Below are 27,985 nucleotides of genomic sequence, written 5' to 3' on the forward strand. Positions count from 1 at the left end.
AAAAACTTTCAACTCTTAACATCCAAACATCACAGTCGTGTTTCAGAATATCAGAGAGTGTCGACAAGGCAAGGCAGCATGAGGCTTTTGGCTGAAGAAAGTAACACCAACGGTGTAAAGCTTACCAAAAAATGGGTGGATACCATTATAATTATGGGGATTTGAAGAAGATTTTTGTTGTTTTGTTTTATCACAATTAGGCTTTCTTGGAGGTTTGGGCAACCAATCTGGAATGAATTATTACTAATAATTATCTTAATGAAAAATACCATTTGTAATATAATAAGGTATAATACTCTAATGATTTCAGAATATCAGGATGTGACATGTAGTAAAGCCAATCATTTTATAATAGAGATAACATGCATATCAAGATATCTACCTCATCAAGCAGCATGACAATATCTTAATAATTCTCTTCTTTATTCTTTGTCAACCATATTATAGGGAGTTCGGACAAAGGAATGGCTTGCTTGTGGATTGAGATTATTAGCACCCGTTCACTTCCACAACTTTTCATCTCATCTCATCTCATCATTATAATTTTTTCAAATTTTCATACAAAATATAATAAACCATTCAACTTCTTCAAATCCCAAAACAAAAATAATATTAAAAATATATATTCTAACAATATTTTATTCAACTTTCAACTTTTATCTCAACTAATCTCATCTCATCTACAAAAACAAATGAGGCCTTAATAGACCTAATCAGAAGATCACAACTCTTTATTCTTACAACTTTTTTGGGGTTCTAGCAAACATGCATCACTTTCTAGCACTAATTTTTGTTTGGTAGTAAACGATGAGTTTAAAATCAAAGAAAAAATCCAATATATTACCTTGTAGACAAAATAATAGCACAAAAATAGGGAACACATAATAATACATAAAAAGACAAGGTGACTGAAAATGGGCGAGAGGAGTTTTGGGGAGGTAGGGGTGATGGCAGAGAGTTGTTGGAGGTTGCGACTGCGAGGAGAGGGAAGAGGAGGGGGAGGGGGGGTGGAGATACGAGTAGAGCGGTAGGTGGATGACGGCAACAGGATTTTGCACAAGCGTGAGAGGAGGGGAAGGGAGGAACTTCAAAATATAACTATTCTTATGGAATACTACTTTAGAAATAGAACTATGAACTCGCGAAAAGGAAAACCAGCATTTGGAAAACAAAAACGAAAAATAACAAAAGATAGATACTCTTGTACCCTAAAAATTTTTCATTCTCTCGATTCTGTGGCAGCACGTTTCTTAAAGCAACCTACAAATATTTGCATCAAGTGAAATGGCATGCTGCAGCACTTCATTCATTTGTTCTCTAAAACCATGGTATATCAAGGGTAGGGTGCAGCCAGTAAAACTCCACTCACAAACCACCATTGTCCCAAAGGAAGTACAAGTATCCAAGCCTACAAGAACTCATACAGGTAAACGTACTGTATTTGTGATCCGCAGGTTGCTGGTGTCAGTCTGCTTTCTTATCTGGTGTATCGAGTGCAGCCAATCTTTCGACAAGAGGAGGATGTGAATAGTGATAAGCCGAGTACCAAGGATCGGTGTTCATAGATGACAAATTTTCTTCCTGAAATACACATCTTTTCCAGTTAGTACTCAGTTATGGATGGCAACGGATGACAAGGTATTAGTATCAAAAGAACTAAATTGATTGACAGATAATCCTTGGACTGGACATGGCCTAATGAAAATTAATATTACAAAGACCTAATATAAACAAGATGACAGGAGTTCTAGTTATTTTCCATTGGCTGTGCAATTCACATAATCCCTTAATCTGTCCAGACATCCAGATCAATAATCTGAAAATCTATCTATCTATATTATCTGAGCCACCCAGCACTGAACAGAAAGACAGAATCTATCGCTGAAAATAATAGACATGATGAGAAATAGAATAGAAGAAAGAAAACAATAATAGAAGAAATCAACATTAGAAAAAACTAAATCCTGATTAGGAATCCATAGTTAGTAAATAAACTTTTGAAAGTGAAAATTCATCATCATAAGGTTAGGTTCCCACTTCAGAGCAACAAGAAGAAAATAGGATAGACATCAAAAACGAGGGAGGGAAACCATAGACAAGTCACCTGCAATTTCACGAGACCAGATCGAAGTGGAGAGGCATAACCAAGTTTCTTAGCAAAGGCATCAGCCTAGACAGAATGAAACAGATTAAGTAGGAGTAATCTCCCAAGAGAAAGAATATATCGACAACAAAGAAATAGCCCACATTGCAAAGATAGTGAAGAACCACACAGATAGATTACCTGAAACTCAAAAGATCGGCTCACAAGATTGAGAGCAAAGCTTACTAGGTGCTGGAGAGGTATTACAGTATGCTGCAAACAACAAAGCCCAGTAAAAAATACAATCACGTTACGGATTTTCTTCCTCCAAAATATTAGAATCTCAATTTCATTGTAAAATAGAAGAACATCACTGATTTTCTTCCCCAAAAATATTTGAATCTCAAATTCATTAATAATTAAATGAGTTCAAGGCTACCCAAACAGCATGAGCTTCCTGTGATGAAAGAATTTATTACTCCAAAACTACCATTGAGAACTTGTTCAAGGGCAGGCAAAATTCTAATTGATATACAGCATTACAAACTTTTAATAAATAAGCTCAGTGGATCAGTTATTGCTTCGAGCCAGCTTAGCAAATCAACTACAAAAACAATGTAAATGCTACTTTCAATGTTAACAGAATGAGATTGAAAGACTAAAAAGATGATGTAAACCTTTTAAAACAACCATGATAAAGACTAGAACACACTAGCAAAGAACTTGAGTATAATTAACAAAATCCTGCAATTAAATGAAAACAAGAATTCAGCTCACTATCTTTAGTAGTTACTTCCATAACAATAATTTATTATTATTATTAGCGGTACTTAATAATAATGAAAGTAGAATTAAATTTAAGTTCCCTAATTTTTTTTATTAGTAAAATAATAAATTAAGTTCCATAATAATACCAGAAGGAGAACGTAAGTACAGACCATCAATTACTTGCTATCCTATAAACATCAAGGTGAAGCATCAAACATTCTACAAACATAAAAGTGCAGTAATAACAAATATGTACAAAATTCATATAAAGATTGTAGTGGTAAATCTGAAGCCCTAAATCAACATGGTAGTGGAAGAGAAGGGCAGTGGCAACAACCGCTTCTTGAGTATACTACACAAATATTACAAACACAAATGGCACATGCCACCCCTTGATTTCTATTTGTTTCGTATATCAATACCTGAAATAAGATGAGACCAATTAGCACAGGCTGTGTATCAAACCCAAAACTTCGAAACAGATCGCTGGAGTTTCTCACAAGAGTATATCCTCCAAATTGCAGAAGTGTGAGAATCTGGATTAGAGTACAAGAACAACAGAGCAAGCAAAAATTGTGAGATAAGCACCTCTAAGTCAGAAGCAGAAATCTAGATCGGAAAGCTTAACTTATCATATCAGATATATGTGTATACGCACGGGGGCACACATGTGTAGGAACATAGAATAACCTCTAAATACATACATGCATGTATTGGAACATAGTGTATGATACAACAAAAACCCAAAGTTGGAAAGAGATTACAAGTGACAAATAAACTGCGGTAATAACTTTAAAATCTTGGTGTAGAGAGGTAGAAGCAGAAGTGTTTGTCTTCCATGATGCAAAACATTTCAAGCATGCAAAAAGCTTATACTTTGGGTAAAAGACTAAAGGTAAAGTAAAAGGCATAAAAATGAATATGCGTCTTAATATCAAACACGACTTAAAACATGTTATTTGAGGTAATATTTTAGAATGAAGACATAAAGGACTCATTAAACTCTGACAATTGGATGTCTAAATGAGCTCAAGAAACAGTACTAAATATCATGTAATTGGGTACCCTTCATGTTAAGGGGGCAAAAAAAAATGATAATACAAGACTAAACCTAACAAACAAACGAAATCAAGGCCAAGAACTAGGACACATGTTTCTAGGAGCTTCTAGAGAAAAATTTCAGGTGAAGCCTTTTGCATATGTTTAATGGTTGATGCCCACAGTTTCTTTCTTCTTATTAAGGCCCCGTTTTGATGTTGAGCTGAGTTGAATTCTTTATAAATAGTAGTGAGTTGAGATGGTGGAGTGAATTTTGTGAGGCCTACCTAAGATAAGTTTAGATGTGTTTGAACGATAAGATGAGTTTAGATGTACTTATGGAAAGTTGAAAAAGGTTGTATGTCCCGCGTGTAAAGAGGTGTTGAGTAGAAAAAGGTTGTGGGTCCCACGTGTAAAGAGGTTTTGAGTTGAGATAAATTTAATGATTTGAGAGTTGGTGGTTGGAGTTAGACTCAGCTTAAAATTATATTATATTTTATCTCAGTTCAGTCCAAGTTTCAAACGGAGCCTAAGTGATGTGCTTATGGATAGTTCGATAGTCATGCACTACCTGATGCCATGATCAAATATGTCATATGTCAAGCAGTGCATTACAGAATGCAGTGGACTAGCAACAAAACATAATCATGAGAGTTTCGTTAGCCAAACAAAATAACAGCATACCTGCACAGCAATGAATGAGTACATTGTATGATTAAGTTTCCAATGCCCCAACTCATGAGCAATAACAGCTACAATTTCCTCATTATTCTTGCACTGCCAAAAACAAAAAACATATATATTGTAACTTTGCCATAACCATGTAACATCCACAATAGTTACTAGAATGGAACACACACTACAAGCATAAAGTTTTATTTAGGACACCATTCATCTCTTTGGAGCGATTAAGTTTATAGTTGAGCAACAGCTGGGGTGTGATTTCCTTTTTCCCCTACTATACAGAGAAGAGGTTTAGTGGGTTAGGCCATTAGCTCCTAGCTAAATTCATTGAATAGTGTACATGTGCATGTGCGTATGTGACATCAAGTAGATGATCACAAATAGGTGCTTGCTTAATGCTTTTGTGAATGGAAAAATCTAGTAACATCATAATCTAATATATTTTATTAATTTAAACGAGCTGAAAAAAGAATTTCGTGATGGCCAGGTACTCATTGTAAAAGTACAAAAACACTGAGTGAATATAAAGACCCACGGTACATTTGTGAGCACAAGTGAGAGTGCTTTATTTCACCAGGACAAAGCTATGGATGTGAAAGGATGTCAATATTAGAAAAAACCACCACCGAACAAATTTCAAATGTAAGATTATCACAAAAGCGCAGGAACAGTCACTGTTCAAGCACAAATCATGAGCATATATTTCATATCTAAATAACAGCTACAGAAGCAAGGTACCATCTGCTTAAAATGCAGAAACTTAGTAAATAATCTGCATGAACACACTGAAGAAGCAATAAATTCTTTTAGCACTTTGTACACATTCAAAGTGCAAACATTCCATGAATTATCCCAAGTTATAATGAAAAGAAATCAAGCAATTCAAGACATAAAAAGGAAAAGGATAGCACAGTTCTATTGAACACCTGCTGGATCAATGTGTCATAAAGGACAATTCGCTTGTTCTTGAAGAATCCATACATATAGGCCTGCATTATGTATAATAAGATGAATCAGCTGACAGCAAGGTAATCTAACGTGTCAAAGTACAGCATGAGAAACAACAAGAGGAAGGCAGAAATCACAATTTAAAGCATGAGCAGCAAGCAAGATAATAAGTGTTACATGAGTGCCATACATATGTCGGCAACTTTCTCGCAAAACTCTACAAATACCTATGTCCTCGCTTTGGATTTCAGGAGATCCAGTCCCACCTCACCCACAAAACTAGCAATTCCATAGGGTAAAAGGTCCTATGACTCCCCATTTTGCTAATAAAAGTGATGACGCTCTCTACAGTACAGATTACACTTCTATTCATAAAAAGAAGAGATGGAGCCACCTTGGCGTTGAAATTCTTTTGGCTTGATATTTTTCATTTACTCAGTTTGGTCCCCATCAATGTTTTTAATGCTGCAAATTTTATTAAAAGCAGAGAGGTGTGTGACTCAAATAGACCAGAAGTATACAAAATTTTAGACCCAACTATAAGAAGCAAAGATGATCATCAATTCCTTAACGTCTAACAAGCAGGAGAATTGGAAGTTGTTGTGAGTAGCTATCTAAGCATAAAGACTATTGAATATTGTGGCTTTTAATTCAGACATCGTTCCCTCACAATCATTGAAAGTAATTGTGTTCTTGCCAAATGCAACCCTATCAAAATAAGGTTTGATTCCTAGAAATTCAAGATTTTCGCTTAGCTCCTACTATAAGGCGTTGACTTGTCATTGTGTTAATAAATTCCCTTGGAAGTGCATTTGGAGATCTGAGGTGCCTAGTAAGGTTGCATTTTTCTGCTGGTTGGCATCCCTTGGAAAAAATTTGACCTCTTATAATTTGAGAAAGCGTGGATTATTTGTTGTGGATTGGTGCTTCATGTGTAAGAATGATGGTGAATCTATTGACCATTTATTTCTTCATTGTGAGGTGGCTGCTAAGACTTTTTGGGATGAGATTTTTGGTAGGATGGGTATTGCTTGGGTGATGCCTAAGCAAGGGGTGGATCTCTTAGCTTGTTGGCAAGGTTTTAAGGGGAATCATCATATTGTTGCAATTTGGAGGATGATCCCTCTATGTTTGATGTGGTGTTTATGGTTGAAAAGAAATGGCGGTGCTTTGAAGATAGAGAATGCACGATGGGAGAACTTAGAGAGTTTTTCTTTAGTACTTTGTGTATTTTGGGCAAAGGCTCTTGTTTTGAATGGAGATAATCTTCATGATTTGCTTTTAGCCTAATCTAGTTCCTAGCTTGTATTTAGGTATTTTCTTTCGTATACTTCTTGTGTACTTGGGCTATGCCTATTTACTTGTCAATAAAATTTTCTTATCACTTGTCAAATAAAAAAATTAACCAAAGTCCATTTGCTTCTCCAACCCACAATCAATTTAAATGATTGAAAGTAGTAATAACAATTAGGAAGAAGGTGATATTGGAGTTATTTTTATTTGGGTGTACTAAAATCGTGACTTTTTCTTTTTTCTTTTATACTCCTTGATGAATATTTTTAAGTCTTAAATTGCTGGATTGCGGTGGGTATCCAAGGAGAGTGACGGTATTTTAAGTTCGAAAATATGTGGCTGAAAACGGAAGGTTTTGTGGAAAGGGTTAGGCAATGGTGGTCTTCATATAAGATTCATGGCACCCCTAGCTTCATTTTTGCAAGTAAACTGAAAGCTTTAAAAACATATTTAAAGCTGTGGAATGCTCAATCCTTTGGTGATATAGGTGACCAAAAGAAGTCTATGTTGGAGGAGTTACAGGAGGTAGAGAGGATACAGGAGCATCGGGTTCTTTCCTTGGATTAATTATCTCAAAAATCTGAGTTAGCTTCAAAATTAGAGAGGGTTATTTTATTGGAAGAGATCTCTTGGCGTAAAAAATCAAGAGCATTGTGTTTGAAAGAAGGAGACCAAGTACAAAGTTCTTTCACAAAGTGGCAAACTCTAATAGGAGAACTAATACCATTGAGATGCTGAATATAGATGATGGGGATTGTATGGAGGCTCCTGTGATTCGAGAGTATGTTGCTGGTTTTTTTTTGAACACTTGCTCCCTAAACAAGCGGAGTGGCGGCCAAAGCTCAATGGACTAGCCTTTGAGTCCATTGACATGTAGCACATTTCTTGGTTGGAGAGGCCCTTTGGGGAGATGAGGTTCACGGTGTGGTAAGGAGAATGGTCAAAGACAAAACACCTGGTCCAGACGGTTTTTCTATGGGATTCTTTCAATCATGTTGGGATGTGGTGAAGAACGATTTAATGAAGGTGTTCCAAGAATTCTTTTCGGTTGGAAAATTTGATAAAAGTCTTAATATCACTTTTATCGCACTTATTCCCAAGAAGATTGGGGCATCGGAGGTGAATGATTATCAACCCATTAGCCTTGTGAATTGGATGTATAAGATTATTTCCAAGGTGCTTGCAAATCGCCTAGGGGAGGTTCTAGGGAGGATCATTGCAAAATCCTAAAATGCATTTGTAAAAGGTAGGCAAATTCTAGACTCAATTCTCATTACCAATGAATGCCTAGAAAGTAGGCTAAAATTTGGCAATCTGGGGATCCTATGTAAGTTGGATATGGAGAAAGCATATGATCATGGCAACTGAGATTTCCTATTTTACTTGACTGAGATTTCCTATTTTACTTGCTTGGGAGATGTGGTTTTGGGGAGAGATGGAGCTCATGGATCAGATGGTGCATCTCAAAGGTGAAGTTTTCAATCTTGGGGAATGACGTCCAGTTGGTTTCTTTAATGGCTCTTGAAGTCTAAGACAAGGGGACCCTTTGTCCCCACTTGGGCATTGAAGGCACTTCTACTTTGCATTGAAGCGGCATCAAGTTTGAAAGTAAATTTCAACAAATCAGAATTGGTGCTAGTGGATAATGTTCACAACATCCAGCAATTGGCTAATACTCTTGGATGTAAGGTCTCCTTTCTTCCCATGAATTACCTTGGTCTTCTCATGGAGGTAGCCTCAATAGCTAAATCAATTTGAGATACAATGATTGAGAAGATTGAACGCATATTGGCAGGAAGAGATTGTACTTACCGAAAGGTGGTAGGATTACCTTAATCAAAAGCATTGTCTAATTTACCAACGTATTTTTTCTTTGTATTTTCAATTCTAGCAAGTGTGGCAACCCGTATCAAGAAACTTTATCGTGCTTTCCTTTGGAGTGGTTTGAGGGACGACTTCAAATTTCATCCGGTCAGGTGGGATAAGGTATGCTCCCAATCTCTTCTGGTGGGTTAGGAATTAGAAATCTGAGGATTTTCAATCGAGCCTTACTTGGAAAATGGTTGTGGCAATATAATACATAATCGAAAGCCTTATGGAAGTCGATGATTGATTTCAAATATGGAGATTTTTTTTTAGGGGGGGGGTGGGGTGGGGGAGCACTAGGGAGGTACATGGAGTATATGAAGTGGGAATATGGAAGCACGTTAGAGGGTTGGGTTTTTGCTCGACACACTATACTAGTTTTAAGAGATGGTTCTAGATGAAATTCTGGAGCAACCTGTGGTGTGGAGATAACGCTCTTAAGGACTCATTCCCTTCAGTTTTCAGGATTGCACATGAGAAAGTAGCATCAGTGGCTAATTGTATGGAGATATCTTGGTGACCTAGTCCAATGGAACGTGACTTCCATTAGAGCGGCCCAAGATTGGGAAGTTGGAAACTTTAAGAGTTTTTTAGTCTTCTATACTCCATGAAACCGAGAACTCAAGGAGATAACATGTTGTGGTGGGTACCCGTAGGTAAGAGTACATTCTCGGTTTGTACTTTCTATAAGTCTCACACAACCGCAGAATAATCAATTTTCATGGAGAAGGATTTGGCGAAATAAGGAGCCTCCCAAAGCAGTATTTTTTGCTTGGGCAGCACACTAGGTAAGATTTTGACGATGGATAACTTATGGAAACGCAAGGTGATAATAGTGGATTGGTGTTGTATGTGTAAGAAAAGTGATAAGATTGTGGATCATCTTCTACTGCACTGTGAGGTTGCTAGAGCATTATGGGATGAAGTGTTCAGTAGGTTAGAGCTAGCTTGGGTTATGCCCGCCACAGTGGCTAAGCTTTTGGCCAGCTAGACAAATTTACAAAGTATTCCACAAATCATGACTAAGACTATTCATCCGGGCCGAGTTTTTTCCCGGCCCGGTCTGGAACCTGGTTATTACAAGTTCCGGTCCGAAATACACCTGGGCCGGTACCCGCTTTTTAAAACCCGGGTTATCCGGCCTGGATGCAGTTTTTAACACCCGAATACCAATTTTAAACCCGGTATCCGGGTTTAGGTATAAAACCATCGTAAATTAGTTTGGGTGATGCCCTCCTACCCAATCTACCACACTCCAACTCTCTCTCTCTCTCTCTCTCTCTCTCCTCTGCGAAGTGTGATGTCCTACGCCTCCCTCCCCCCGATTCCTTTCTCTCATCTGTTCTCTCTCTCTCTCGCTCTGCTCTACGCCTGCGTCTGCGTTTGCGATGCCATAGCCCCTCCCAAAATCACTCTCTCATCTGCTCTATCTCTCTCTCTGCTATCTGCGATGCCGAACGGTGGAAGTGCTTGAGCTTGGGATCCAAGAGATTAGAACGGATTTTCGTTTGGGTATGTTTTCTTTCTTCCCTCTGTTTTGTTCTCTCTTTATTGATTTTGGATTTTTTTTTTTTTTTTAGAATATTTGAATGTTTGAGGAGTATTTTTATGGATTAGATATGTTTGAATGTTTGAGGAGTATCTGTTTAGATCTATTTGTCATTATTTGGAAGAAATGGTTTTTAGGATGTTGTATCTTTGATTTTTCTAGATTGTTTTTTTTTTAAATTAGTTGTTTTTCTGGGTGGAGTTTGGAAAAAAAAAAAAAATTTGGGACCTTTGGGTTCCAAAATATTTTTAGGAAAATCAAAGACTTTAGAGAGTTAAGACTTTAGATATTTTGTTTAGATATGTTATATCCGATAACATATATATATATAATGAAGATTTGTCATTATTTGGAAGAAATGGTTTTTAGGATGTTGTATCTTTGATTTTTCTAGATTTTTTTTTTTTTTTTAAATTAGTTGTGTTTGTGGGTGGAGTTTGGAAAAAAAAAATTTGGGGCCTTTGGGTTCCAAAATATTTTTAGGAAAATCAACGACTTTAGAGAGTTAAGACTTTAGATATTTTTCTTGTTAAATATCTAAAGCTTTTAAGTTTATGAATTGGAGTAGCCATCGTCTTTGCTAGAGAAACTATATATACATTAATGTTGATGAGATTTGCATGGCCTTTCGGTTTTATATTGGCATGCACTATAAGTGGTTAATGCTTAATATATACAAAGTCACCATGCACTATGTTGTTATTAGGTTAATTAAGATAGTTATTAGGTACATATATGTTTTCTCAAATATAAAAAACTAGAAAGTTGGGCAAGATTTTTATTTTCTTTTATGTGGGAGCATGATCTGTTCACCTATGATTGGTCATTTCCTATATGACATGTGGTGGTGCTTTCTCCACTTTGAGGCCAACTTTGGGGATCAACAACAATTTCATGTTTGGCTCCATATTAACGATTGGTGCAATGCTTGGTGCTGTCACAAGTGGTAGGATTGCAGACTTCATCGGTCGAAAAGGGGTATGTTGAATTTAAAACTGTGATTTGGTAGTGCTCAACCTTGGTCATCTCTATTCTTACTAAACCATGGATTTTAACCTTTTGGAGTTTTAATGGAATGGAAGTAGGCAATGAGGATGTCAGCTGGTTTCTGCATTGCAGGATGGTTTGCTGTATATTTCTCTAGCGTATGCGTTGTTTATTAATTTTGCTAAGAGAAGTGACTGTCTAGGGATATCTATTTGAATGAAAACTCTACCAAATATTTGTTAGTGTGGGTGTATTTGGAAAAAAAAAATTAAGAATCCATTCTCATCTTAATCTTTAATTTATTAAGTGGAATTTGTCTTAATCCTTATATATAATCATTGTTCAAAACTTTGTGTGTTTTGTAGGATCTCTCAATCCAATTACTTGAAGTTGCTATTTGGTGTGGAGACTAAATTATTGATGGACATGTTATTGATTTTGCAATTCATATATTGTAATTTTGTATATTGTACTGTAATGTATAAATAACAAATAATGTAATATGTAATGGATTGCATTGTGATGCATGCATGGATGAATTTATGCATTTAGTATTTAGAACACATTATGTGATCCAACTTGACTTCTTTAAAAAAAATAAATAAATAAAATAAAGGCTTTTGTATAAAAAATAATTACAGTTTGAAATTTTGTGTTTTGCTAATTGAGCTTAATTGAGCTTTTAGAACACAAATATTATGCGTTACATGAACTTGACTTCTTAGAAAAAATAATAATAATAAAATAAAGGCTTTTACTTGGAATAATAATAAAAATATATATAAAAAAAAAACTAAGTACAACCCAGAATTCTGGGTTTCAAAAATCAGAATCCACCCGGGTACCGGCCCGAGTTTGAAACCGGGGTTACGGTCCTGGTATGCCCAGGTTCCTGGGTCAGAACCCGGATGAACACCCCTAATCACAACCATGTGGAAAATGGTTCCTATCTGTATCCAATGGTACCTATGTAAAAAGCGAAATGACCGGATGTTTGAAGACAAGGAGCGGTCATTAGAAGAAACTAGATTACTTTTTGTCAGCACTCTATTTCTATGGGCCACAGCTGTAGACTTTAGTGGCCTTGATTTTCATGAATTTCTTATTTCCATTTCTTCTTATTAAATAGGTTTTACCTCTTGTATACCATCTTGTGTACTTGGGTTATGCCTGTTCTTATTAATATAATCGTTTACTTATCAAAAATAATCTTAGTGACTATTTCATTGTATAGCCCATTATATACTTGTGCAAGGTACATGATAGTTTTATTCCCCACAAATGAATCCTTTAGATTCGGAACAATAATAAATTCCCTTAAAATTTTAGTATTTCCAACTAGCATTTTGTTACATCAAAAGGGAAATTGCTGCAAAATCTAGTATAGAATCATATATGATTTTCATGATAAAAAAGAAAGCCTGATTCCATTTTCATAGGTGATTGAGTTGAAAAAAATCAAGTAACAATAATTTTAAGTCTTTTCTTTTGTTTCACTTTGTTCACACTAAATGTGTAGTAATTTTATTCTCAATATATTAATTAAAATCTTAAATCCTGATACTTTTTCCCCGTCATGCTTTGGCTCCCCTGACTAAGAATTTATGTTTCCGTCATACTTTTTTGCTCTTTTTCTCTCCGTACAAGAGCAAAAAAGTTATAGTTTCTGCCGTCGAGGATGGTGGTTAGTTAGGAGCTTGGCAACATTGATAGTGGTTAAGATGGGCTACATAAGGGAGATTGTGATTGCCTCAAAGCTCTTTTCAGTTGTGAGAGAAGGCGGTCTGGTTCGTATCACTGAGAGAGGCAAGAGGCTCAAGTAAGAGTTACTATTGGGATTGGGCACTGTTCAATGGCTTCAGAGAGCTTTGGAGGATAGTGTGAGAGGCGATAGTAAGGATTTTTATACGTCAAAAAGGGAGGGTTATCAGAGTTTTATTGCTCAATGCCGTGCGAACAACCGTGGTAGATTCTTGGAGGTGGCAGTGTATGGGGAAGGGGGCCGTCGAAGCTTCATTCTCATTCCTGAAGAAGAGGAGGGAAGGGGATGGAGAAGAATGTGGGAAGTGTTGAGGGAGGTTACTCAAGCAGATAGAAACGGAGTTAGGCAAGATGGTGATGTTCAAAGGAGGCTTTTAGGAAATCGTATAAGGAAGCTCTTGCTCCGGCAGGATCTTTTGGGGCACCGAGAACTGGAACAGGTGGCTCTGCCGTGGGTGAGTAGAGAACAAGATCAGACGGCTTTATTGTTGGGGCTGGGCATCATGGCACAAGTGGCCTTTTTCGGGAGAATGATGCTGTCAGAGAAGTGCGGGAGGTACTCTGTATGGTGAGGGAGGTGCAGAATCAGTTGGGATATTTGCAGGGGGAGGTGGATGAAGTGTTGAGGTGTGTCGGGGCTAATAAGGAATGGGAGGATACGGGGCGTTTTGGGGGAGGAAATGTGTTTTCTCAGGGGCTTTTTAGAGTCGATAGTAATGGATGGGCCAGAGACATGGGCCAAGATGGGCTCAAGCCCGTTTTAACTCACAAGTGTCTTACCCAAAGGATCGAGTTGAAAGGCCTGGACCCAAGCCTTACTTTCAAAAAAAGGCCCGACAATGGAGGGCTCGGGCTAGTAACCCTGGAGCAGGCTGGAGGCCAGCTATGCAGGTGTCGTTGTCACGCCGCCAATAGAAGGTGGTGGACCTGCCGAAATCATCCTTGCGATGCCACTAGAAGACGTCGACAAAGGTGTTGACGCAAGTGGAGGGTGGTTTGTTTCTGTAGGAGGCATAGAAGTCGCCGATTGTGAGGGAGGAGGACCTTCCACCACCTCCGTGTGCTTTCCCTCCTCCGGGGAGTGCACAAAAACCGCCGAATGGGGTGTGGGGGAGGGGATGAAGGTACGGCGAGCCACCCTTGGTTGCACAGTGACGCGGTTGTAATGGGAGACAGCGATATAGGAGGATATGAGGTCTCGGACAGTGATGATCTTTTTCTTTCAGATGAGGAGAACTCTCAGAGGCTTATTCAACAGTGACGTGGTTGTAATGGGAGACAGCGATATAAGGGGATTTGAGCTTTTTCTTTCAGATGAGGAGAACTCTCAGAGGCTTATTCAGGTTTCAAATGAAGTTGGTGGGGAACTTGGTTTTGTGTTTGGGGAAGAACATATGGAGGAACAGCCGGATTTGAGAATGCATAATCCTATCCCTTTGAATTGCTTGTTCCCAAATCATTGTAGTGCTTCAGTTTGGGTGTTTAACATGGTGAAGGATATATAGGAAATGGTGGGTCTGAAGTATGAAGGTAATGAGGAACTAACCTGGTCCATGAAGTCTGAGGGTAGCTCTAGTAGGGATAGGACCAAAGGGAATGGGCTGGCCTATCCCAAATGAGACCAAAAATAGTATCGTGGAATGTACGTGGACTAAATGAGGCTAGTAAGCGTCTTCAAGTAAGAAACTTGTTGCGAGGGTGGAAGGCGGACATCGTCTGTTTACAAGAGACGAAGTTGAAAGTTATTACTACAAAAATTGTACGAAGTATATGGAGCTGTGCACACGTGGATTGGATATATTTGACAGTTAGTGGGGCCTCAAGAGGGGTGTTGGTGATGTGGGATCAAAGGGTGGTGGAGAAAATGAAGGAGTTTATAGGGTTGTTTTCGGTTGCATGCTCTTTTAGGAGTGTGTCAGATGGTTATTTGTGGGCCTTTGTAGGTGTTTATGGCCCCAATTTAGACAATGATCGTAGATTATTGTGGGATGAACTAGCTGGAGTACACAATTAGTTGGACCTTCCATGGTGAATTGGTGGAGATGTTATAAGACTTCTCAGTGAGTGCTTTGGAAATAGAAGAATGCGTCCAGCAATGTCAGATTTTTTGGAATGCATCTTTGAGTTGAATTTAGTGGACTTACCAATGACGGGGGGTTCATGTACGTGGGCCAATAATCAGATGTGGTCTCAATTAGACAGATTCTTAATTTTTCCGGAATGGGAAAGTCATTTTTCGGAGGTTTGGCAAAAAAGATTGCCTCGACTGTGTTCTGACCATTGGCCTATTATGTTGGATTGTGGCGGGATTCAAAGAAGACATAGGTATTTCAAGTTCGAAAACATGTGGCTGAAATTGGAAGGTTTTGTGGAGAGGGTCAGACGATGGTGGTCTTCTTATCAGATAAAGGGTACCCCAAGCTTCACGTTTGCGGGTAAATTGGTAGCTTTAAAACAAGATTTAAAGTTTTGGAATAGACAGTCTTTTGGCGACATTGGGGAACACAAAAAGAGTAAGTTAAAGGAGATTCATGAGCTAGAAAGGGTACATGAGTCTAGGGCCTTAACTCCGGAGGAGATAGCCAAAAAGTTAAGAGCTGGATGCAGATCTAGAGAGGATTGTTTTATTAGAAGAAATTTTGTGGCAGCAAAAGTCGAGAGCGTTATGGTTGAAGGAAGGTGATCGAAGTATTAAGTTTTTCCAAAGGGTAGCCAATTCTCACATGAGATAAAACAACATTGAGATGCTGAAGATTGATGTGGTAGATTGTAAGGATGAGCAGAGGATTAATAATCACATAGTTGGTTTTTTTGAACAGCTACTTACCGAGCAGGAGAGTTGGCAGCCTAAGCTTGAGGGGTTAGTTTTTTATTGTATTGGGCCTATGGATGGTAACTGTAACGTCCCAATGAAAGGCTCAAACCACATGACCTATACTCTAAAAGAACTAGTCAATGATGCAATTAGAGCCCCATTGGAACCTTATAAAGAGCAAGAATTTATCTTTCCCAAGCAATGGGGGATCTCATACACCACCTACCTTTATCCATATTATATGGGGTATCACAATCTACCCCCCTTAAATTTTCAACGTCCTCGTCTTGCCTGTTCATTGTAGGTGGCATGGCTCAAGTCCCACATTTCTGGTTGGGATAGTCTCTAATACCATTTGTAACGTCCCAATGGAAGACCCAAACCACATGGTCTATACTCTAAAAGGACTAGTCAATGATGCAATTAGAGCCCCATTGGAACCTTATAAAGAGCAAGAATTTATCTTTTCCAAGCAATGTGGAATCTCATACACCACCTACCTTTATCCATATCATATGGAGTATCTCAGTAACAGTTTGGAGAGGCCTTTCGAGGAGGTCGAGGTTTTCGAAGTGGTGAGGAAAATGGCTAAAGACAAGGCCCCGAGTCCTGACAGGTTCTCTATGGGTTTCTTCCAAACTTGTTGGGAGGTATTAAAGGATGATGTCATGAAAGTGTTCCAAGAGTTTTACTCGTATAGAAAATTTGAGAAAAGCCTAAATGCCACTTTTCTTGCCTTAATACCAAAGAAGATTGGGGTTGCAGAGATTAAGGAGTTTCAACCCATTAGTCTAGTAAATGGGGTATACAAGATTCTGTCCAAGATACTTGCAAATCGCCTTAGTGAGGTAATGGGGAAGATAATCTCAAAGCCTCAAAATGCTTTTGTAAAGGATAGACAGATATTAGACACGGTTCTTATTACAAATGAATGTCTGGAGAATAGACTGAAAGCTAAAAATGCAGGAATTATATGCAAGCTAGACATGGAGAAGGCATATGATCATGTTAATTAGGACTTTGTACTAGACCTTATTGGGAGTTGTGGTTTTGGGGAGAGATGGAGATCATGGATCCGTTGGTGTATATCTACGGCAAAATTTTCAGTCAACAAGTTTTTTTAATAGCTCTCGAGATCTAAGACAAGAAGATCCGCTGTCCCCTCTACTCTTTGTTATTGTGATGGAGGCTTTGAGTAGAATGATTTCAGCCCTGGTCACCAATGGGCGTGTGACTAGTTTCTTGATTGGATCTCCGGGAGGGGGAATTATTAATATTTCACATTTATTGTTACAGATACACTCTTTTTCTGTGAGGCAGATCATAACCAGGTTTGAGTACTGAAGGCCCTCCTACTTTGTTTCAAAGTAGTCTCAGGGTTGAAAGTAAACTTGGACAAATCAAAGATGTTGCCTATAGGAGGTGTTCAACGAATAAGACAATTGGCTAATATTCTAGGGTGTAAGATTGTCTCACTTCCTTTGACATATCTTGGTCTCCTGTTGGGGGCCACTTCACGAGAGGCCTCTTTATGGGATACAGTGATCAAAAAAGTAGAGCGTCAATTAGCAAGCTGGAAGAGAATGTACCTGTCGAAAGGTGGTAGGATTACCCAGATAAAGAGTACATTATCTAACCTACCAACCTATTTTTTGTCATTATTCCCTATTCCAGCAAGTGCGGCACTTCATATTGAGAGACTACAACCGGATTTCTTGTGGGGTGGAGTAGGCGAGGAGTTTAAATTCCACCTAGTCAGGTGGGAGAAGGTATGTAGTCCTCTCTCTAATGGTGGCTTGGGCATCAAAAATTTGAGAACTTTCAATCGGGGGCTACTTGGAAAATAGTTGTGGAGATATCATAAAGAACCAGAAGCTTTATGTAAGTTGGTGATTGAGAGTAAATATGGTGGATTATGGGGAGGATGGTGTTCCAATGAAGTGAGAGGGGCAAATGGAGTGGGTTTGTGGAAACATATAAGAGGAGGATGGGGGGTCTTTTCTAGCCACACAAGTTATCGTCTTGGAGATGGGGTTAGGATCAAATTCTGGTATGATACTTGGTGTGGCAATGGTCCTCTAAAAGATCTTTTTCCTGCTCTTTTCAGGGTAGCAAGTGCCAATGATGTTTCAGTGGTGGAAGTCATGGCGAGAGTGGGGGAACAAATTCAGTGGAATATCAACTTTAGCCAGGCGGCACATGATTGGGAAATGGACAGTTTTGCAACTTTCTTCAGCCTCCTGTATTCAATCAAACCGAGTATCCAGAAAGCTGATTTCACTGTGTTGGATTCCAATAGAGAAAGGTCTGTTTTTTTATAAGTCACTTTCTCAAGAATCTCCAACTCCGTATCCATGGAAAAGGATTTGGGGACATATGGCGCCCATCAAAGCAGCATTTTTCGTGTGGAAGGCTTCCTTGGGCAAGATCCTCACAACGGATAATTTGAGGAAACGAAGAGTGATTATTGTAGATTGGTGTTGCATGTGTAGGAATGGGGGTGAATCTGTGGACCATCTTCTACTACATTGTGAGGTAGCTCGAGGGTTATGGAACGAGGTATTTAGTAGAATAGACTTGGGTTGGGTCATGCCTGAGACAGTAGTGGCGATGTTGGCTAGTTGGACAGATCTAAGAGGCAATCATCAGATCAAGGTTGTATGGAAAATGCTGCCTATTTGCATCATGTGGTGCGTGTGACAGGAGCGCAATAAACAGACGTTTGAAGACAGAGAGATCGTTGGAGGAACTAAAAGCTTTCTTTTTTCGAACTCTTTGTACTTGGGCCATAGCCGTTAATTTTAATGGCTAAGATTTTCATGAGTTCCTTGTATCTTTTGCCCCTACGTAGTATAGGGTCTTCTTTGTACCGAACATGCCATTGCCTATTCTTTTATTAATATACTTTTACCTATAAAAAAAAAACAAAGGTTATTACCTAGTGTGTGCCTACACAAACTAGCGTAGGGGGAGTAACTTGGATAAGTGACAGCTCTAAGGACCTTAATACATCTAACATTCACCCCCTCCACTAACAATAATTTGGGCAAATCTAGAACCACTAAACTAACATGGATAGTCTTTTACGTAGTAAAGTTCACTAAAGAGCTCAAAAGGTAAACCCATGTACATAGGATGTGTACAAGAGAAATACCTCACCAAAAGTAGAAAAAGATACAAGAAAATCATGAAAGTTAAGCCTATCAAGTCCTATAGCAGCAGTCCAAAGGAAAAGAGTACTGAAAAAAAAAAACAAAAATGTTCAAGACTTGAAGCTCACATTGCTATGGCTTGACCTTGTGGATCCATCAACAACAAACAACTTCTTCAAAGGAAACTTGAGGGAGGAAGCAAGCTTTTCGATTTTCTCCCTGAGTTCACCTTCTGGGAGCTTTTTTTGCAGCATACCAAGAAAAAAGACCATCAAATCAAACATAATAAACGAGTTATTTGATTTACTCGGTCAAGGATAAAATTCTTGAATACTCACAGGGGTGAACTTATTAAATAGTGGGGCTATTAGAATGGGGTAGAGCGTCATCATTACGATTGAAAGAACAAACATAAACCCCCAAAGATAGATTGCCAGGTAAGGACCTCCTTTCTGCATCCACCAGATGAAACCACCACTGTGAGGCAGGAATTTCACAATAACATACAGAACAGAGGGCAGATAAGTCGGGTTGTAAAGAACTCTAAGTTCTAGAGGAAGTAATAAATAACCATGTTAGTCAACAGCGACCAAAAAGTATAAATACTAGGTATTGATGCATGATCTTACCTGTACGATTATAATTATTGCAGAAACGATAGGTGGGCCAAGTATAACAGCAAGGCAAATTCCTTTAAATAAGTCCCGAAAGAATAACAATAATGTTTGCTGTAAAACAGATGATAAATAGTGTCAAGAAGCAGAGTGAAATGGGATAGAAGGCTGAAAAAAAGAAAACAAATCGAAGAGAAGTTTTGTACCAGTTCCCGAAAAATGGGAAATAAAATCAGAAGTATTCCAAAAAACCAAATGAGGAAACCAAGAAATAACAAGAGATAAACATGATAAGACGACATGGAAAGAATACAAACTTTATTGAAACCATGGCGGGCCTCAATCACAAAAGTTGAGTACAGAGAAAACGGTAAATCAGTGATCTGCATAAACAATTCCAAAAGAAACTGTCAGTGCTAAGTGATCACAAAATAGTAGATATGCATAACTTTGTTGGTGCAATCATACAAGTTCATAACTTCGTATCTATCGGCCACCACAAGTCATTAAATAAAACAGAAAAAATAAAAAAGAAGGAAACATGGCATGTAGAGGAAATTTCTGGAAATATTCACAACCAGCAAGACCTATACACACCCCTTCTAACATCTGACTCTCACATATAAACAACATCTCATGAACCCTTCCAAATCAAGGTCCATGAGCAAACTATTAAGATCTTCAGCAACATAATCACAAGACAAGTAAGAACCAAAGCAATATATCTATCTACTCAGCAGCAGATGGCACTTGATTGAGCTGAATGTATCATCACATTTGAAGATACACTACACATAAGTGGAATTTTCTCATCTACAATAACATTGAAATATCAATTTGTTTTTTAGATTGAGGAGGAAAATTCACCTGTGACCAAACCATAACACCAGCCAAAAATGCAAGGGTGTGTAATATCTCATTCTCTGCATTGAGGCCAGTTAGCACCACAAATTCTTCTGATTTCTGCAATCATAACAAGAAGACAAAAAGGATGATAAAACTTCAAGTGCGGTGTAAAATAACACAGCATCCAATAACTCACCTTCCAAAACCAAGGCAAAACTCCATAGAACAAAATTGCAGAGTCCATCAGTATAGTCACAAACTCATGAAAGAAATGGAAGTGGCTGAAAAGAAAAATGTTGCATCAGGAGATAGCAGTAGTAAAAGTTGTAGTAGTAGTAGTAGTAGTTAGTAATATCATTAAAATTATATACTTTAACGTTAAAAGTATGTCGTATGGAAGCTTGTTTGTAGAACTCCACAATACATCAATTGCAAGTATCAATTGAAACTGAAAAACAAACCTTTTATCAAGACTATAATCTCGAGACTTTTCAAATTTCTCTTGGCTGATCACTCCCTCCAAAGTTTTTGGGAGAGTTGGCAGTTTGAGGGCAGAATGTTGCCGTAGATCCAGGTAAGTTTCAAAGATATACATTAAAATCATGAAACCTGGAATATACAATAAAATCAAGAAACCTGGAAAAAATATATCATGAAGAAAAGGGCAGGGTTGCAAACTCTACACCAAAAAGAATCAACCATTATTGCAGAGGGAAGGGGGGAGATCAATTCCAAACAATAAGAAAACAAAAATACCATGAAATTAAAATGTAGGTGAACAAAAAAGTAACAAGAAAAAATGTATATGATCTCATAAATACATCCATTCCAGAACGCACACCATTTAACAGATGCTACCTGCAGCTTCATAAACCTAAACAAAGCAATCATCTTTAACCAACTCTCTTTGCTCAAATTTATCAAATAATAACAAGAAATTGCAACAAATGTGCAAGCCTTTTCAATGTCTGAGTCAAATGCCATTGATCATTTTCTTTTGGGAAGTAAAATGCCATAATAGAACCACAGCCAACAAAAATATTTACACCTTTCACTTAAACTGTCTTGAAAAGCTATAATTAATAGTTAAAACATATGTTCGATAAGTAGCTATTTCATTAATAGCCAAAACATGTGAGAGACTAAAAGGGAAATTTAACTTTGAGCTGGTGACGCCAACGATTTGTTATCTTGGGCAATTTGCTATCGGTGTTGCAGAATTATCTTGTCCACCTATTCAACTAAAAGATAACGGAAAGCTCACTCCCAGTACGCCCTGAGGTCGTATTGAGTACAATAAGCTAAAATTTATTGTAACACCCCCGGGCGTTACAGTTATTCATTTAGCCCCATCAATAAGATAAAAGCTTCCATCTTAGCGAACATTGTCTCACTACCCAAAAGCTCAAGGAGAGATTCCACGACAACCCAGTATTTGAAATATCAACTAATGCCAAAAAATAACTTCGAAAGGTAATGTTAAATAATAAGAGGAACATTGAAGAGAAATAAACAGACTGAAATTTACGCTACTGAGAACCTACCACAGGTAAAAAACACACAAAAATCAACTAAATAAAATGAAAACCAAGAATCAATCCCTAATTGAACGAATCATTGTAAAATGTGTGAAACGGGAGGGGGTGGAAATTTCCTCGAATCGATATACTACGGAAAAGAAAAGACATAGCAGCAAAACCCATTAGACAGAGAGAGAGAGAGTACCAACAACGGCCTCCATGTATGGAAACGCCATTTTTTCTGACTTTCACGCTGCAGAGTCTTCGCGAGAGAGAGAGAGAGATGCCTCTTCTGAAGCGTTTGGATGGATATAGAAATGGGGAAGTGTCGGATCCGAAAAAAGGCGACCCGAACTTTGACCCTAAACTAAATGGACCAATGTTTGTCAAAAGAATAATATTAGTCTAAAGTTTATAACTTTATACGGTAAAAAAAAAAATTTTAAAAAAATGATAGTCGTACTCATGAGTTCGTAAGTATAGTGTAATTATTTTAAAAAAAATAAATAAATATGAGACTTATATAAAAAGAACTTAATTTTTTAATAATAAATTTAATTTTTTTTCAAAATAACTGTATGATATTTACGTATTTTATGATTATATATAAAATTATTTTTCAAATTCTTTCCAAAACAGACTCATGTTTGGATGAAAGAAGTTGAGACCTTTTTTATTAAATAATGAAGAAATGGAAATAAGATAAAAGTTTTATTACACATTTATAAAATGTTCAATTTAAATAATGAGTGAAATCTAGAGAGGGTGATTGTGTTCTATAACAATTTTGATGAATTTAAAGAACTTAACAGATCAAAGTATTGAAATGACCATTATATAAAAATCAAAATCTAAGATAATAGTGAAAACAATGAGCAAAATTGGTAACAAAGAAAAAACTTTTGAAGATTTTTTGGGAAGAAAAAGCACTCTGATTGCTTAGCAACTGCAAGGTTCCGTTTGGATAGTAAGATAGAATGACATAATTTTATATGAAAGTTTAAAATTGAATAAATTAATATTATTTATGTTTTAAGATTTAAAAAAGTTAAATTGTTTATTATATTTTATATAAAAATTTAAAAATTTTATAATAATAAAATAAGATAAAATGGACCATTTATATATCCTAACAAGACGTAAATCTACTATAGAAGTTATGATCATAATCGACTTGGCACAAAATTAAACCAAAGTTGCTATCTTCGTGAGCGACCAATTCGATCTCTGTGGTTAACAACTCTCGAATCTTGAACTTTTCTATAGTTTCACCGACAACAAAAATGATAAAGAAACGACTTGTAGACAACTTTAACACAATTATAATTAAAAAGATAAAATTTTAAATACTTTTGAAACGTTGATTGTGAGATCATGTGATTGAATTGACTTTAAAAATATATATATCCTTATAATTATGTCAAAAAATATATATATATATATATATTATTAAAATAGCTATGTAAAAGTTTAATCCTATCATTACTTCCTTATCACACGATGAACTGTTCACTCAATCGTTAGTGTGACGTGCATCTAGCAAAATCACAGTCGTGTCTTCAATTTTTTATGCAATTTCGAACTAAACTTCATCCGAAAAAACTACAACTCAAATAGATTAAGGCCTCATTTGCTTTCGGGGTAAAATTCAAAATTTTGAAAATGTCTAAAAGTTTTCGGTCAGATGTTTTATGAAAACAAACACTCACTTTTAAACTATTGATTTTCATCTCACAATTATCACTCATTCTCTTCATTATTTCAAAATTGTTCATTGATGGTGAAACCAACCAGCAAAATCTTCTCTCACATCTCTCTCATCTCACTCATTCTCTGCATTACACTGATCAATATTTTCATGCGAATCTTCTTCCATCCCCCTCCTTTCTATCACATCTTTCTTTCAGATTTCGATATCATTTCTCTCGTATTGCCCTTTCGGTGCATCCTCTTCTGCACAACAATGTCGTAACATGAATTGGCTTCTGAATGAGGCCTCGAATTTAGATCTCCAACAATTGAAGACTCTGCATCGAACATTTGTGGAGTTAGTCGTGCAAATCTCTCATGTTCTTCTACCCACCACTCAACGATTGCAGCTGCTTGGTCTTCTCTCTTTTCATTGCCTCAAGCTCCCTACATATAGGACATGCTAAAAGCCAGGAAAACCCACCGAGAGACCACTACGTTTAGGTGCTACAACCGTCATTTATTCTAAAAAAAGACTGCCACAAACACTTCATCACCAATTCGACGGGCACCATGGGTCCAAGAAGGAGGTCATACCAGGTATTCCTTGGTACCCTTTAAGCTATTTTTTATATCAATAATTTGTGAAAATATGTTATTTATTGTTGGTATATACACATTGGGACTGATTTGTTTATGGCTGTGAATCAATTAGTGGAGTTATGTGTTTGAAATTAAAATGGTAGGCAAAATAAGGATTTGGTTAAAATGGTATGAGATGTTTCCTTTGAATTTAAAAGGATTAGCTCAGCAACCCAAAATGGACTGCAGTTGGCCAGCCTTTAGGTGAATTAATAAATAGCTACTTAAGTTTGGGTTTTGATGGTCTTTGCTTAATTTTCTTTTTTTCTATTCGTGCTCTTTCTAGGAACTTTTGAGGTACATTTTAAAACATAAAACTTTAATGATAGCACATTAAATGCATTTTGGTTATATCACATAAGAATTTGGTTAAACTCGTCGTTAGATGCCAATATATTACTTTTACATTAACACAGTTGCAAAAATCAAATTGGAGTCGTTTAAGACGTTCTACTATGAATACAAACATTTTTATGGAAAAATACACTTTCCACCCTCCAATTATAATCGTTTGGTTATACAGATGAGATAACAATAAATAAGATAAAATTTGAAATTTAAATAAAATATTATTTTTGTTTTAGAATTTAAAAAAGTTGAATCGTTTATTATATTTTGTGTGGAAATTTAAAGAAGTTATAATAATTATATGAGATGAGTCTCATCTCATATTGTAACCAAACCAAAATGAGATAAATCTTGGTAACCAAAGTGTTCTACACTTCACCCTAAACTACCAATACCACACATTCAACTATAAAAAATTTACAAGTGACACATTTCTCAAATTCTGACAGTTACGATAGGCGGGGTGGCTAAATTGACCTCTGCACCTTGTGCGTACCTACACCCATACTTGTCCACATCCACTTGCCATACAGGTGGATTGATATCGGACTGAACCGATTTAGAACCAAATTGAACCCACCGGTTGGGTCTGGTTTATCGGTTCATCGATTTTTTCTTCACCCGTAATTGATATGAATCAACTTTAAGATAGGCATGTTGGATTTCATCTCGCAGGTTAGTAAAAGATTTCCATATTTGTAGACATAATCTTGGATCACGTTCCAAAAATGTAGCATCCATCTCTTCATGTTAGATTCTTGAAATTTTAGAGGGATGCTCATCATGGAGTCTTTAAAATTCAATTTGGATTTTGAGTATTGCTTGGCAGTAGAGAATAAGGGTCGAATTGAGGGTATAGCTTTAATATGGAAAAAAAAAAATTCTGTTAATTGTGAAGAGTTTTACCAAACATTACATTGATACTAGGGTAAAAGAAGTGGGGAGTGAGGAAAGGGATGGCAATTAATAGGCATTTATGGAAACCCAGATATAACAAGAAGGCATGAAACTTGGAGGCTCATCCGATCTTTAAAAGAGGAGGATGATCAAGCATGGCTAGTTTTTGGAAATCTCAATGAGATCTTGTGCAGTCAAGACAAGATGGGAGGGAGAGCCAGACCAGAAAGACAAATAGTGGAATTCAGAACTATGGTGGATGAATGTGCTTTGTATGACATGGGATATGAGAGTATTAAGTATACTTGGTGTAATAGAAGAGCCATGCAAAACAGCGTAAGTGAAAGTTTGGATAGATTTTTGGCAAGCAATGGATAGTGCAATCTGTTTCCCAATGCAAGAATTGTACATGGAACAACAGCTTATTCGGATCATGTACCTATTATTATGCATGTAAATGGTGGAAATTATTATAGAAAATAGAAGAGACTGTTTAGAATTGAAGCCATGTGAATGGAAGCTAAAGATTGTGAGAAAGTAATAGCAAATTCTTGGAGAGAGGGCCATAATTGTGGAGATATGGGTGTTGTGATCAATAAGATTTCTGCATGTGTGTAGTTAGAAATTGGAAGTGTGAACAAGCAAACTTTTGGATTAGTGCATAAACAAATCCAACAATTCATATTACAGCTTCAAGCTAGTGATTCTTTGCTTGAGAATTGTGGAACACCAAATAGCTAGAAATAAATTACAAAGTTGGTTAGAAATATAAGAAATCTTATGGAGACAACAAGCAAATGCTTTGTGGTTAAAATCAAAGGACCAAAACACAAAGTATTTTCCGAAGGCTTCACAGAAAATGAGGAAAATTTTGATTGTCGGCCTAAAGGATGAAGAAGGGGAGAAGAGGTGTGGCAGGTTGAGGAATGCAGGAATAATGTAATTTTGAACTGCTTTCAAGCTTTGTTTGCTATTTCAATTCAGAGAAGGGATTTGGATTTCTTGGAAGGTTTAAATGGGAGAATATCTAAAGACATGAATAGTGATCTTAATAAGATGTTTACTAAAGAAGAGGTGTGCACAACCTTGAACCAGATGAATCCTACTAAAACACCAGGACCTGATGGCATGGCGCCCATATTTTCTTAAAAGTACTAGCACATAGTTGGTGATAGAGGTGTGATCGGGTTGGTCCGGGAGGGTCATGGACCGAAAATTTCAATCCATCATTTTTTTTAGACTAGACCATTAGCTATCGGTCCGGTTGGACCATTCAGTTTGATTCAATCCATGAACATTTTTTTCCTTTTTTCTCTATTTTTAATAGAAAAATTAATACAAAAAATTAATTAAATTAGTAAAATTAAAATGAAGTGATATCTTTAACATTTTATATATGATTAATGAACATTAAATGGTTTCATTTTATATATGGTCACTAGTGATCCCTTAAATGAAAATTACATAATTAACTTATACAACTACTATATAAAATAATATATAAATATTTAAAAATATATTTAGTTTGTCTCAGTCCGGACCGGAAAAACGGTTTGGTTCGGTCAGTTTTTCCAATCCTGACCAATAGTCTTATAGCCCTAATTGGTGAGTTAGTACCCTTTAGCGTGTTACAAGCTTTGAATTGCAGTATGTTCCCTAACTCACTCAATCACACTTTCATTACTTTGATCCCTAAAAAGAATAAGCTCGAAAGAATTACAAAATTTAGGCTTATAAGTCTTTGTAACGTGGTTTACAAACTGATTTCTAAGGTGTTGGCAAATAGACTTAAACATATACTTCATTGTGAAATATCCGTCTTTAAAAGCGCTTTTGTACCAAATAGGCTATTTACTGATAACATATTAGTAGCCTATGAAATAATTCACTTTTTTAGGCAAAAAAGAGTAGGAAAAACTGGGTATGTGTCTCTAAAGCTAGACATGAGTAAGACCTATGATCGAATAGAGTGAGACTACTTGAAAGAAGTTATGCATAGGATGGGTTTTTAGGCAAAGTGGATTGAACTTGTCATGATGTGTGTAAGAATTGTTTCCTTCTCAACGTTGATCAATGGAAAACCAAAGGTCCCAATGATACCTACTAGAAGATTAAGACAGAGAGATCACTTATCACCATACTTGTTCTTACTGTGTATGGAAGGGGTTGATAATCTTATTGCAACAAGCTGAAGCTGCCAAGCAGATCTCTGGGATTAAAATATGCAGGGGCACCAAAGGTTAATCATCTCCTCTTTGTAGATGATAGTTTCTTATTCTGTAAAGAAAATCCACAAGAGAATGTTATAGTTCAGCATTTATTTGATAAATATAAAAAGGCTTCAAGCCAAAGGGTCAATACAGAAAAGACTGCAATGGTGTTTGGCAGGAATGTTAGCTATGTGTAGCAAGAGGAACTCTTGTCTTTTTGGGGTATCCATAGTTTCCAACAATATGGTAAGTATTTAGGACTTCCTCTTATGGTT

The 27,985-nt window shown here is 36.9% G+C and overlaps 1 protein-coding gene across 1 annotated transcript; it reads right to left on the reverse strand.

The window, feature by feature from the left end:
* Positions 1-1,182: 1,182 nt before the first annotated feature.
* On the reverse strand, positions 1,183-22,316 carry LOC109003529 (CAAX prenyl protease 1 homolog). Its single transcript, XM_018981696.2, has 14 exons — positions 22,130-22,316; positions 20,866-21,013; positions 20,601-20,685; positions 20,426-20,521; positions 19,876-19,941; positions 19,574-19,672; positions 19,283-19,396; positions 19,073-19,183; positions 5,500-5,562; positions 4,574-4,666; positions 3,274-3,387; positions 2,285-2,356; positions 2,105-2,170; positions 1,183-1,581 (listed from the first exon to the last, which is right to left on the reverse strand). Exons 1-14 carry the CDS (start codon positions 22,158-22,160, stop codon positions 1,465-1,467), a joined length of 1,275 nt encoding a protein of 424 aa, XP_018837241.1. The 5' UTR covers positions 22,161-22,316; the 3' UTR covers positions 1,183-1,464.
* Between the last annotated feature and the right edge of the window lie 5,669 nt (positions 22,317-27,985).

This window comes from Juglans regia, chromosome 7 (genome assembly GCF_001411555.2).
Source record: "Juglans regia cultivar Chandler chromosome 7, Walnut 2.0, whole genome shotgun sequence".
Lineage (NCBI taxonomy): Eukaryota > Viridiplantae > Streptophyta > Magnoliopsida > Fagales > Juglandaceae > Juglans > Juglans regia.

Bases quoted from the DNA above. Each gene is read 5' to 3' on its own strand.
- LOC109003529 (XM_018981696.2), bottom strand. From the start codon at position 22,160: ATGGCGTTTCCATACATGGAGGCCGTTGTTG. The intron at 5,563-19,072 runs GTGAGCTTCAAG...TACATAATGCAG, and splicing joins CAAGGTCAAGCCATAGCAAT to GCCTATATGTATGGATTCTT. The intron at 2,357-3,273 runs GTATTGATATAC...TGTTGTTTGCAG, and splicing joins TTGGTCTCATCTTATTTCAG to CATACTGTAATACCTCTCCA.